General features: G+C 38.6%; 1 protein-coding gene across 3 annotated transcripts in view; it reads right to left on the reverse strand.

Moving 5' to 3' along the window:
- The window catches only part of CNTNAP5 (contactin associated protein family member 5), a 789161-nt gene that overhangs the window by 136649 nt on the left and 637810 nt on the right, over positions 1 to 14702 (reverse strand). For all 3 annotated transcript variants that reach the window (XM_026015709.2, XM_072757524.1, XM_072757523.1), the window contains one exon: positions 11333 to 11489. In XM_026015709.2, coding sequence (XP_025871494.1) covers positions 11333 to 11489 — 157 coding nt within the window. The remainder of the gene's footprint in view (positions 1 to 11332; positions 11490 to 14702) is intronic.

A 14702-nucleotide genomic window follows, 5' to 3' on the forward strand; every position in this document is an offset into this window, starting at 1 on the left:
TAAAATGTGGCGAAAAGTCATATGCTGCCATTTGTTTTCCATGAACCAACCAATTTTGGTTAACTGCTGTTCTGTAAGCTTCTTTTAGTAGAGTCACTTGGGTCACTGAGCCTGTTAAGAAAGATTTTTGTTTCCTCATTCTATCCTTATTTTAGTCACTTGTAAGTAAAAAACAAAACGCATTACGCTCAAGGTAGTAAAAACCTAGCAAATGATTCAAAAACTGAAAACCCTGGCACCCTTTGAAGCCCCTGTGTGAATCTAAGCGAATCAGTCTGCACAGCCTTCCCTTGAGTGGGTGACATGATGTCCTCCACTTCCTGTGACTGCAAGGGAGGAATGACAGTAAGATGCCCATAGGCAAATCTGCAAGTCTGAAGTACTGTAGTGATGCTTGCCAGTGATTCTACCCTAACTTAAGGCAATTATTTCCCTTTTGTCTTCCTTCTTAAGACTTCCTGATAAAAAAAAAAAAAAAGACTTAGGGGTTTAGATTAAAGGTTGGTTGTCACTGGATTGCAAAAAAAAAAAAAAAAAAAAAAAAAAAAAAAGCAAGTGCAAGCATTGACAGTGGTCACATAGACAAGTGCAAACCAGGAGGTCATATCCATTCCTCTCTACCCTACCCCAACCAGACAATGTCTGGAGCCTTGTTTTCTGTTCCCAGGATAAGGAACATGAAGGGCAAAACAACACAATTTTTCAAATGTTTCAACATTTTGGAAACTACAGTTCTTCTATAAATATTCTAGAAACTTGAAACCATAGGGCTTTCCTCAAATAGATGTGGGAAAACAAAATCAGGTCTTGGTGTATGAAGACAGACAAAGTCTACCCAATATTATCTTATCATTAAGATATTACCGTGGCCCTCAAGATTTTATGAGCATAAAATTAATTCAAAAAATACTACCAGAGATGAAGATTTCTGGAGGCATGACTTGATTAACCTGCTCTGGATATGGACAAAGGCAGTCTTCAGCAGTGCCAGAAAAGTTCTTACCACAACTGTCTGCACTCTCCCTCTTCTCCTGCTCCTCCCTTGCCTCCTCAACTCCCACAACCCGCCTTCTCTTCTTTCAAGACAGGGCGAGCCCTCTTAGTGAATGGCTAACTTCCATGGACACGTTGGCCCCTAACTCATTCTACTCTGTAGCAGCATTTCACCGTGTTGCCTTCTTCCCTGTGACACACACGATGAATACAGGTGCCTACTGAACACCTCCCTTGGATGTCAGCAGTCACCCCTAAGGAATATGCCCCAACCCCCTCCCATTGTTGCTGCTTCAGGGATCTGCCCTCCTGCTCGTTATGTTATGTGAAGGATGAGACCCCTTGCTCCACTGGCTGAGGCTGTACATCCACATATCTTCCCTTCCTCTTTTCCTCTCTCCTCCCGCATTCTCGATTGACCACTTCCACCAAGCTCACCTGTCTTAGGTGGCTCTGTCCAGCTGCCTTATCCTCACCCTCCGGGCCTCAGTTGTATTTTGAGGGAGCTCCAGGTTCTCTGCCTGGGCCTTGGTGATGGTTACCTCCACTGGCTGCCTGCTGCCAATCTCACTACTGTCTTCCTACTCTCGTTTTCCTCCATAACACTCCCAGGAACACATTTACCAATGTGGTGATTCATACTTCATTGCTTAAAAACTCCTTATGATAAGAGGTCTCAGTCTCTTACAGGTATGGCCCAAATTCCGAAATATTTAACATAAAGTGGACAATAAAATGCTCATTTAAATCATGATTGCCTTTTACAGAGAGTTCTTTCTAAAAAAAAAAAAAAAATGATCCAGGGGTTAGAGGGATGGCTTGAGTCTAGGACTGCTATTCTTAGAACCTATTGCTGGCTCTGTGGCTCAGCTGAACGCTTTCTATCACTGAACGTGCACGTGGAAGCTGCCTCTTGCCTTTCCCTGGCCACGTGAAATAGATAAAAATAGATTTTTACACATGATCTCATTTAATCCACAGAGCATCCCTGTGACAATGTTGTAACCAGCGCCTGCCTTGTGCAGAAGAGGAAATGGAACCTTATAGAGATGACCAAACTCCCCAGGGTCCATTATTTGCCAGTAGGGGGCCAGGATTTGAACGGCATATCTTTGCTGTAGCAACCATGGTGCTCCTCTAGTCTCCTGGTCTCAGTCCTCCAGAGAGGGGCTCTCTCACATGGGGACACAGGTAGTCCCTACATCTTTTCCAGGTAGTGCTGGGATAATGGCACCGGCCCTGAGTCCTTGAGCTGCCCTCCTGGGCCTGGGCTGAGCATCCCCATTCCATTCACACAGGCTTTCTCCACACAAGATACAATTCAATTGACTAGGTTTCAGTTTACTAATTTGCAATCATTTTCCAACCCTGCATTCCCTGAGATTACACGTGGGTCACCTTGGCAGGAGTTCCGGGAGCACACAAATTCTTCAGTTACACATTTACAAGCGATCTCTTAGTTTATTTCTACTGGGGGCAGACGTATCCATTACATGGTGATTTTCACTAGTGACTTTCAGAGGGCAGCTCTGTTTTGGGGGAAGGGGCTTTCCTTGTTCTTTCCTCACTTCACCTACAGTTAAATGGCTGAACGATACCTTTGGTTGTTCTATCTGCTATGCATTTTATGACATAGATGTATGTATTTTTTTTCTTAGAAATTAGTTTAACTTCTATAGATCAATGTTACCTCTTACCTTTTATTTAAGATACTGTAAAAAGTAGGGAAAATAATAAAAATGATGACTAACAAATTTCTGAGAACCAAACTGATGGCACATCTGCTCAATGCACAAATTACTGCTAACTCAGCCAGTACTCCCCAACTCCACAGAGGTCTTTCTTCTTTCTTTCTTTCTTTCTTTCTTTCTTTCTTTCTTTCTTTCTTTCTTTCTTTCTTTCTTCTTTCTTTCTTCTTTCTTTCTTTCTTTTCTTTCTTTCTTTCTTTCTTTTTCTTTCTTCTCTTTCTTCTCCTTCCTTCCTTCCTTCCTTCCTTCTTTCCTTCCTTCATTCCATCCTTCCTTCCTTCCTTCCTTCCTTCCTTCCTTCCTTCCTTCCTTCTTTCCTTCCTTCATTCCTTCCTCCCTCCCTCTCTTCCTTCCTTCTTTTTTCTTTCTTTTAAATAAAATAGGAACCTGAAGCCCTAAATGATTTAGGCTGTATAGTTAATAACTGACAAATCCAGGATTTCATCATCTCATTACAATAATAAAATGTTACTTAGAGATAAATTACATTTCACATCCAGAAAATGAGTGTTGCCAGCAAAAGTAGCTACAATTTAGTGCATTCTAACTGTATTATACATATTTGTTTGTGATATTTTCACCGAAAATCTAAAAAGCAGATTTGCAAAGGAGATGGAATCATTTCCTCACTTCCTCCTTCCCTCTCCACTTGCTCTTCTCTTCCTCCTTCTTGCTCTTAATGATGAAGTTTCTACATTTTGGAAAAAAAAAAAGTGCGGAGATGCTAGGATTTCTCTGTTTAGCCCAGAGCGTCCCCTTGGACCTTAGAAGTGGCACCAGGCACAGCAGAAATGGCAAAGGCAGGGAGAAGGAACTGCAGAGGAACTTAGCATCACAGGAGTCCATCCCAGCCCTCTGCTCTTGGCTAAAGGTTTCAGCAAGTTCTGTGCAAAAAGTGGTTGTAATTGACATCTCCTTGTGTGGACCTGTTTTGACTCTGGTGAGTTCTGCATCTTCCTCCTTGGGCAGAGAATCATTTCCCCCACAGAGTCAAGGTATCCAGTTCTGAACTGATCCCTTTGTTGTCTGTGTAACACCCTAAGTCCATTTAGCAATTTGGCCACATCTATCAAAATAAAAAAGTGGATAATTTAACAATTTTAAGCTAGGGATCTATGCAATAGAAATAATTTTCCGAGTGGAAAAACGTATAAATCAAAACTCAAAAATGTTCATTGCAGCTTTTTTTTCTAAGAGTGAAAAATCATTTACTAGGAAAATATTTATCATAAAGAAATGATAAAATAAGTTACGATACAACCACACTGGATACTTTGAAGCCATTAAAATGGACAGGATGCACTCATTTTTATGCTTATTTAATGATGCCACATAAAAGCTCTCCGAGACATGTTTTATGTGGAAAAAAGTGAGTTGTGGAATAACATATTTAATATGATCTCACACTTAGTAAATGTGTCATATGTATAGGAAGATATTTCTATGTGGAAATGCCCAATATGCCCAACTATTATCTCTAGGTGTCAGATTTATTTTACACATGGGGTACAAGTAAGAATTCCAAATGGTGGTGAGGAAGCAGATTTTACATTTTTTCTTAAATATTTGAATTTTTGTAGTAAGGATACGACAGCATAGATTTATTTTTATGAAAATGAACTCCTAAAATTAAAAAAAAAATAAGAAAACATTCCCCTTATCCTTTGTTAAATATAGAAACCTAAATTGGGTGAATCAGAATTGACAATTATGAGCAAACTTGCAGAGTACATGAAAGATGTAAGCAGCTCATGTAATTTGGATCTGACTAAGAGCTACTGTTAGGTGAGTAATGCCATACACTTAGTGATAAGTAGGCAAATTAAAATAGAACCTAAAGTATCACTGCATTTTTAAGTATAATTATGTTTTATACAATAACAGTACAAATCAAAATGTTATATAAAATATACTATTTATATACCAACTCTTAATCTTGATATTGGCTTTGAATTCTATTTCTGATACAATTTTGCAATTACCTAAGTAATGTGACTCCCCAGACAATTTTGAGATAGTATATTTGTAAAGCTTGACAGAGAACTGATGCAATAGAAGTTTCAGTCTACATCTTTGCTTCCTAGAAGCATTAGAAGGAGTATTTTATAGCTGTGTTTTGTTTACTAGAACCAACAGGTCTTAAATGCCTCATGTTGAATATTTTTCCAATAGATAGGATGGCGGCATCATTGAATTGAAACAAACAATCAAAAAGCAATCCTAGGGATGCCTGGGTGACTCAGCGCTGAAGCGTCTGCCTTCAGCTCAGGGTATGATCCTGGAGTCCCACATTGGGCTCCCTGCAGGGAGCCTGCTTCTCTCTCTGCCCATGTCTCTTCCTCTCCCCCCCCCCCCTCTCTCTCGAATAAATAAATAAAGTCTTTTTAAAAATCCTAAGTGTTGTCTTTGGTAAATATCAGCTATTTTACTCTATCTAGAATTTTATAAAATAATGATGTGATAGATTGCTTTTGAGTTATCAACCTCTGATATAAGCTCTTTTCCTCCACTTTTGTATTGTCCCTTCTTGAGTATGTTATGCCTTCTATTCTCTCCAATCAGATACACCATAAAACATTCTGTCTAAAAACAATCTGGAATCTAGTCATGGGATACTTAGTGTGAACAAGCCAAAATCAAGTTGCCCCAAGACATAAATTTTAAGTAAAAATGTCACGAATGAAACTGCAGACTATAGCTAGTAAGTGAAGGTCATATTAGGCCAAGGAGAGAGGATCTGGAGGACGGCCACCCCATGTAGCCATTATCTCATTCATTCTTTCAGCAGTTTGTACACGAGGGTCCTGCCATGTGCCATGCACACTTCTCTATAGCACGAGGTGTAAGTCCTGATTGTACCACTAGATATGTGGAAATTTAGTGAGAGCAAAAATCCAGATAAAACTTTCAGAATTTCTGCTTGCAAAGGACAAAAGCACTTGCAAAGCTCAATAGGCATTGGAATAGCTCATAAATAGATTCATGAATAATAAAATTCAACCAGCAGAAATTATAATAGAAATATACATACGTGTGTATATATGTGCATGTATCTATATATATGTGAGGTAGAGCGTTAGTGTGTTCTGAGGTGATCCTTTCCTTTCTCTCAGGATTCAGGACTCCTGCCCCATCTTAGGAAACCACCAGGATGAAGCACCCTCACTGCACCAAGTCTGAGATCTTCAGGTATGGAAGGTTGAAGAAAGGCCTGGGAGATCAAAGAACAGCCTATGTGAAGAAACCCTAAACTACTCGGATGTATCCAGCATCCTCTTCCTAGAGGCATCTGTCTCATCAAACCTCATAGGAAAGGCATGAAGGGTTCTCGTGAAGGTCAAGATCCTGGGACTGGGTAAGACATGTATTTACCAAAGAGAAAAGTTGAAAGCAAATGTATAAAATGATACATTTTAGGGCACCTGGGTGACTCAGTTGGTTAAGTGTCTGACTCTGGATTTGGCTCAGGTCATGATCTCAGGGTCCTGCTATCTGATCCCAGCACTGCATCCCATCAGGGGCCACACTCAGCAGGGAGTCTGCTTGATATTCTCATCCTCTGCCCTTCCCTTTGCTTGTGCACTCTCTCTTTCTCTAGAAATAAATAATTTTTTAAAAATAACTTTTGGAACAGGGTGGCCACTTCTAACTACTCTTTGATAGCCAAAAGAAAAATGAATGTGCAGCAGAAAGTTGAGGCTAAACTTTGGGTAAATGTTTCTTGTGAGGTTATAAAAGATGGATAACTAACAATGAAATAAAGATCAGTTAATCCTAGAATGACCATGGCCTGACCTACGAAAAGTAAAAATATGTCCAATAGAAGTCATTCAATTGTTCATTCACAGATTTGACACCATTTATTAAATAATTTCTCTGTGGTAGAGAAGTGGAATCAATGACTAAAGAGTAGTTTGAAGCTTTAGGATTCCATATACCTAAAAAAAAAAAAAAAAGAAAGAAACCTAAAAATATCCTGTATTTTTTTTTTAAGAAACAGAATAATAGGTTCTCTTTTTTTGGATGACCAGATGACCAGAATTTAAACCTTACATCATTTTCTCTTCCTATCTTGTACCACATCACTTTATATAAGAGTGCATTAAGGATAGGAGGCAAAGAACAAAGTTACCAAAAATCAAATACGAAGGTCTGCAGTTTCTTATGAATAAATTTTAAAAGATGCTCTAGTGTTAAACAATAGAGCTTCATCTCAGTTCTACTTGGTTGTTGGATCGAAAGAAATCCTCATTAGGGCTGCAGGCCACTACCAAGAGGCACACTTTGAAAAATCTTACCTCCTCTAACTTGCTGCCAGAACCATCCTTTGGATCCCTTTACCTGGATGATGGTTTCCCATCCTACATAGCCTCACTGCCCCTGTGCCGTCTCCAGCCTGCAGCTATCCTCTGTCCTTTGCTATTCTCCACAGTCTATCAGTCTGAAGTAAGGGGATGAGAAAACACCCGACTGGCAGGATTTCTATACATTGAACCATTAGGTTGAAGAGAAGTTCTTTTGCAAACAATCATTGACTGTAAAACTATTACTCATTTCAAGTTTTCTCATTTCTTCTTTTCTTTTTTTTTCCTGTTTACCTGATTCAGATGCCTACCTGACACTTCCATTTATTCTAAGGAGTCATGCTTTGGGTGTTCATCAAGTTTTTTCCCCTCCATCCACCTCCATCTTCTGAGCTGACTCATTTCCTCTCGCATCTACCCTGCAATCATTTTCCTCGTTTACTTGGTCTCATTGACATATATGGCAGCAATTTATTCGGTTACAGAGGCTGATTAAAACAGAATAAACTATTGTCAATTACCAGAGGCCATGAGGTTGGCTGAGCCTCCCAAACAGCCTGATTTAGCAAAAAGAAACTCATGGGCTGTCGTGATGAGATTGGAGAAGCCCTTGGGAGAGGTTTCTCTGGAATTCTCACCCCATGTCTAAAATCGGAATCTCAACTTGGTGGTTCCTTTCATATAGTCACTAAGAGCATCCTCAGATTCAGGAGGATCCTACTCTGCTCTCTTAGTCATGTGAACTTCACTGAGCCACTTACCACAACAGCACCTCAGTCTCCTTTTCTGGGGGAAAAGAGATGATAAAACTTACTTCAAGGGTTGGTGGGATGATGCTCTGGGATTCAGTATATTAAATGTGAAGAACACTGAAGTCTATGATATGTAACACTTTTAAGCAACAATATTACCTAGCAGTTGTAATACATCAGCCTGCTATCTGCTAGATGTTTTACCAGCCCCAAATCAGTTTTCTGATCAATTTTACCAAGAGTAGAAACTTGAGGGAGTTGTATAAGATAAATATATTTGAGGTTTCTTAGGAGCACATACAAATACCAGCGATACTAACAGGGACATGCTCAGATGAAACAAAAATTTCACATGTGTGGATGACAGTTTGACCACGTGGAAGCTACGAATGTGCTTGGAAGAATGTTAAAAAAAAAAAAAAAAAAAGACTATTTCACATTGTGTGAGCTTCTGTACTTTTCCCTTCTACAGTAAATAATCGGCTTGAATAGGTAAGTAATGAATGCATTTCCCCAAGGCTCTACCAGTTTTCATGGCAGAATGGGTATTTTGTGTCTATGATCTTGTTACAAAGGGGTATGTCACGATTAGTTCACTTACAAGGAGCTTTTTGATGTGGATTCGGTCTTCTTTCCTGCCTTTTCTCTTTTAAATTCTCCACATGAGAATGGGGCAATGATCACACCAAAATATTTGTGTCTTGGGGAAGTAATGATCTCTATATTATTTCCCATTCCCCTGTCTGAGCATATGGAGGTTCCGCCTACCCGTACTATACCACCTTTAGCTGACTTCTTCTGGTCCTGCAAAACCTAACTGCCACTTCTCCCAACCCATATCCACCATGGCTCTGGGCACATATATATCACCAAATTTGTCACACTGATACATTTATTGCTAACTAACTAGCTCTGTCTTTCTCATTCTCCTGTGAGTTCCTCAAGGGCAGAGACTATAATGCCCTTGACGTTCTCTGCACAGCAGACTGCATGACTGGCAAAGACCAGGCGTGTAATAAACAGGCGATACATGAGTAAATGTCAGATAGAATAGTAAGTACAGCTTTTCCTGTAACAAAGTATTTTCCAGATTCATGTATAACAGGCTGTGACCATCCTAAGCCAAATGAGTGCAATCCAAAAGAGTTAAATTGGAATCTCAGCCTCTACTCCTTCGTAAGAATAACAGAAGGAACTCCCTGATTTCACCTAAATTTTGCCCTGAGATGCTGAACATGTTATTCTAGTCACAATGAAGTAGGCATCTTTATAAAAGGAAGTTCAGATCATTTCTTTTGATCCTTGTTATGTGGGTTGTTGAACAAAATTTTATATCTAAAATTAAATATTGCTGCCCCTAATAGAGGTCACTTGCCACAGAAAGTGGAAGATAATGGAGCTTTTTCCCTGGCTGTAAAGGAACTAGAAAGGGTTATGAAATATGCAATAACTTCTATGTTGACAGAAGTATCATGGCACCAGGGTTGACAGGAAGCACATTTTGAAACACTCCTGAATACAGCCTAGATGATTAGGTTAAGTAGATATGTAAAGGGTTCAAAGCTTAGTGAACTAGTGAGTAGGTCAAAGGAGGAAGAGGCTGGAATCTGAGTAAAAGAGATGGTCAGTGGAAAGTCCCAGAGAAGACAGTGTGAGAGCTCATCAACATGGTGGCCTATTTTCTACTTTTATGTGATGTGATGTCATTCTCCCCCACTGCTTCTCATTGCTCAATAAATTAAGCCCAGCCCTGGTTGGTTGTTCCCTAGGATGGAAAGACACTAAAGTGGTGTTCAGTATGGAAAGGGCGACACCACAGGAAATAAAACATGAACAAAGATCAAGAATTCAGCTGAAAGGGAGTGAATTAAAGATAATGAGGAGAACCACTTCCCCTTCCCTTTATATTCCACCACTCCACATCGACTTCCCTAATTATATGTAATTAGATAAAGGTGTTTCCATGCAGGTCTATACATCTATACATTTCTGATATCAAGAATAGAGAAGGGAAATTAATGAATCACAGAAAAATGAGTGAATCTAGGCTACTGGTTGCAGACCATTTTATATATGTTTTCCTGGCAACAAAACCATTTAACTTTTCCATACATATCTCTCAGGCTTGTAGGAATTATTTTTGCAGTCATCTCTCTCCCTCAAAGGTCTTCTAGATTCATTTATTTAGCTAACTACCACTGAATTTCTGCTGTACAAGGAATAGATCTTGAAGGATATAATATTAAAAGAGACACGATCTCCATCTATGAATTATATTTGATTGCATGTCTCCCTGATGTTATGAGAGAATACACTGCAGGGCAAAGTGGGGGCCCAAAGAATAGAGAGGACCCGAGTACCTCTGGTCTGCAGTTTTTTATTTTACAAAATATAGAAACTTTGTCTGATTTTACCTATGTGAAGATTTGAGGTTCGAAGCAGGCATCTGGGTAACTTGCCCCAAGGCCCAAGCAGCCCTTCAGCAGTCTGAAGAGGTGGCCCATGTAGGAGAACCCAGTGCAGGCAAATGTCTGCTCCTTTCCTCATTGAAGTGAGATTTTGACTGCATCTTAAATTTCATTCAAAAGAGTCCCTGCTGTTATCAATTTAAACAGTGAAGAAAAAGTACTTAAAATAAATTTCAAGTGGGTTGAGAGCAGCTTGATATAGGAATTCTTAATTACAATTGAGCAGAATTTCATGAAGCAAGCAAAATTACAAAGCCAAAACTGAAGAATGCCTTAAATTTTGTGAAAACGAAAGTGGGTTTGGAAATGTTCTGTGCATATTTTCATAATACAGTTAAAAAACGGGCAGTTCACCTGGAGGACACAGGCAAAGTTATGGGTATGAGAACTACAAACTGAGATTTATGTTACAAAAGCAACATGTTGTGGGAGAGCAAAAATGACCCTGGACCCAGCCATAACTAAGCTCAAGGTCTGGATCTGTCACTCAATACTTGTGTATAACCTTGGGAAAATTATCTAACTTCTCTGTAAACTGTATTCCTCAATATTAAAGATGCAAAAGTGGGGAAATTATAAGGATTTAATAAGTTTTTTTGTGGAAGATTAAATGGATACTCAATAAATATAAGTTTTCTTTGCTATATTTTTATTCCATGATAAGGTAGGCTGGTGACTGAAACATCAGAGAGAAAATGCAAGAATGAAGACATGGTCTATATAATTGCACGTTCCGATCTCCCACACTGTCTCCCAGAAGCTATATTCCACACATTACAGAAACACTGACTAAATCACAAAGCTTCGTATTCATTCTGTTGTGTAAAATGGAATGTTCGGACTATAAGGAGGTGATGATGTGACAACATGTTTTATGTTACAGATCTCAGCAATAGCCCTAAAAGTACTAGAACTGGCAATTTTCAAAGTTAAAAACAATCACAATCATTAGGGAGACCTAGTTCATATTGAATTTCTCATCCATGTCTTTTTCTCTTGGGGGGAAATTTTATGCATTAATTAATGGGTTTCCCCCACAACTGCAGAAAGACCATCATCCCCATTACCATTCATCTTTGTCAGCATCACAATTGCAGAAGTGTCGAACATCCAGGCAACTCTCATCTAGGCCACATTCACACTGCTGAACCCCAGGTGGGGCACCTCCCCAGTAAGGGTGCTTTTCATTGGACCGCCCAATCCACCAGGTAAACGGTGTTCCATCTGGAAGACAAAATAGTTTGTAGACGGTGTCAGAAGCTTACATGAAAACATTCTTGAAGGATAAATATGTATTTATACATGTACATATATACCTGTACGTATGTAATATGCATATATATATATATATATCTACATATATATCCTCCCTCTCTCATTTCCTCTCTTTTTTTTCTTTCTTCTGTACTTCCTTTCCTTCTTTCTCTCTTCCTGTATATGGATCTCTAGCTATACATATATACATATCGCTCTCCCTGTTTCTCTCTCTCTCTCATATATATATATAATATATATATAATATTTATAAAATATATATTTTAAAATAAATCCATATATATGTAAAATATATCCATACACACATCTATATCTATATATCTCTATTATACATATATAGATAGATAGATACAGATACAGACATAAACAACACTTTCATGAAAAGCATTTATGTAGTAGGACATGGATCCATCACAATGTTCAAGGGCAGTGTCACAAACTCAAATCAGACAGGTATCACAGTTAAGTAAATTGGGCCAGATTACAGACCAAAAAAATTTAAGATACAGATACAGAAATTAATTCCCCTATAAAACTACCAAAAGGAAAACAACAACATGAGGCCAAGATGGGCCTGAACTTAGTTCTCAGTTTCTGATGGACCCTGAGGACAGGTGGATACTAAACTGAAGAAAGAATGTGGTACCCTGGATTACCATAGCTTCTAATTTGTTTAAAGAGAGGTCATATACTTCAGATTCAAAGATTTGAAAGAGAAAAATAAAACCTGTCGAAGGTCAATACTGTGTGGCCCAAATAATTCCTCTGAATGTCATATTTAACTCACACGAAGTTGGTATATAAACTCCAATTTCTGGTTTATGTAGTCGACAGAAAATTACTTTAAAATCCTGTCTTTGTCAATTTCTTTTTTCCATTTCTTTTCTCCTTTTCTTCAGAGCTTAATTTATTTTTTATTTTTTTTTAATTTCTTTTTTTAAATTTTTATTTATTTATGATAGACACACAGAGAGAGAGAGAGAGGCAGAGACACAGGCAGAGGGAGAAGCAGGCTCCATGCACCGGGAGCCTGATGTGGGATTCGATCCCGGGTCTCCAGGATCGTGCCCTGGGCCAAAGGCAAGCGCCAAACCACTGCGCCACCCAGGGATCCCTCAGAGCTTAATTTAATAAATCTGTTGGAGTTTTCTTTTATGATCGAAATATTTCAGTAGATTAAAGATTACTTGGAAGATGACAGTGTATCCAAGAAACAGGTTGTAGAAAGAGTTGGAGGTATCATCATTAGGCTGCATGGAGTCAGGTCTAAGTTCCTTTCAGAAATTGCTGTTTTGTTTCTGTTTGGCACACAACAGGCACTAAATATGTGATTATTTAAAAATGAAAGAAATGCTTATTAGAAGCCAGTTTTTAATGATGTACCATTTCAAAGTAGAATAATACTTCTCGAATGATGTTCTAGGTTGGAATTTAGCCAAGCCAAGATTTAATTGTGCATATGACTCCTGATTTACAAACACATAATTTACAAATTATTTGTGTATGCACAGAGAGCAACAACTTTCTCTGAATTGCTCTCAGTGCTAATAACCTTATGAACGTCACTGAGGCAAATAGGAAGAGGAATGACAATCTGGAGCTTCCAAGAATCAGTTGGTCGTAAGGAAAAGATAAGGAAGATACTGTGAAAGCGGAAATATCTTAGGGTTACTGAGTTAGAGGGAGAACAGCCTGAGGGACCATACTCACCCCAAAATAACACCCTGATTCTGCCTAAAATTTCCCACATCCCCTTTTTTTTATCTTTTAAGCTAGAATTCCAGTTAGCAATGTCTGTAAACCAGTATCTTCATTTTAAATACTAATTCTCAATGGTATAAATCCATTTTCTCTAGTTTCAAAGAGCTATAAATCATGGAACAATAGTTCAAACGAATTGCTTTATTTCTAAAATCTAGCTTAGGTATGCCATGCTCAAGTGTTCCTGAGACCTGGTGGATTGACTTAGGGCACAGAATAGTATTCTCAGCACTGGAGTAAGCTCAGATAGATTTTCCCAGTGTGTGAGTCCAGACAACACAAGGCTAAAACATTGTGTATGTATGGTTCCCAATGTTGGTTTTGGGTCCAAAAAATGGGAAGAAATCTCTTCACCTCTCCCTCCTTCTGGCACTATTCAGGCCTCCCCCCCCCCCCATTATCTTGAATCCAGATCACATAACAACGTTCAATATCATCATGGATTATTTTTGTTTAAGAGCAAAACCAACGTTGTAATCATATTAATAACATCATTACTAATGGTATTGCTTTCTAGGAGTTTTTACTAATTCTCACTTTGTGTCTTAAACCTCTAGAAGTTCCACAGCAGCCCAGGCTTTGTTCTGTTTCAAATCCGTCAGTGTCTTGTAGAACTGAGGCTTGGGTTCCCCTTCTCATGTCTAGAAATTAGTATAATGGTTTTAAATCATGTTCACTGAATGCACGTCAATGTGTAAGAAGAAAGGAAGGAAAAAGAGGGGGAAAATACACACGCACACACAGATATTTGAAAGCAGGAGAATTGTTGCTAAATTTTCCTTGTGCATGTCCCAGCTTTGTGTTTGTTTTCCTGTAGAGTATAACAAAAAGGGAAATTGAAGATCAAAAAGGATGAGACTTGCCGTTATTCATGACTCTAATGTTATAGTCAGGAAAGGAATCTACATCCTAGCTGCACGTTTCGACCACTGGAGAAATTGAATTTATTTTCTCTTGACCAGATGAATAAAAAAGGTGAAGGAACAAAGCATAATTATAAATATATAGACATATTTCAATATGTATTCATTAAACAAATATTTGCTGAAGATCTATAACATTCTAGGAACTATACTGGGTACTTGGGATAAATCAGTTTAAGACAAACCAAACCAAGCAAGCAAAGAAAACATGCCCCAAAAGCTTACATTGTAATTGTAAGAAACAGACAACAATAATAATTTCCTATTTATTTATTTGTTTGTTTGTTTATTTATTTATTTATAAATAAATAAAGGGGAAGAGAGGCAGAGGGAGAGGGAGAGAGAGAATCTTTAACAGGATCTATGCCCAGCATGGAGTCCAACACAGGGCTTGTTTTCACAACCCTTGGATCATGACCTGAGGCGAAATCAAGAGTTGGACACATAACCAATTGAAGCACCCAGGCACCCCAATAAT

The sequence above is a fragment of the Vulpes vulpes genome, chromosome 5, assembly GCF_048418805.1.
Source record: "Vulpes vulpes isolate BD-2025 chromosome 5, VulVul3, whole genome shotgun sequence".
Taxonomy (NCBI): Eukaryota; Metazoa; Chordata; class Mammalia; order Carnivora; family Canidae; genus Vulpes; species Vulpes vulpes.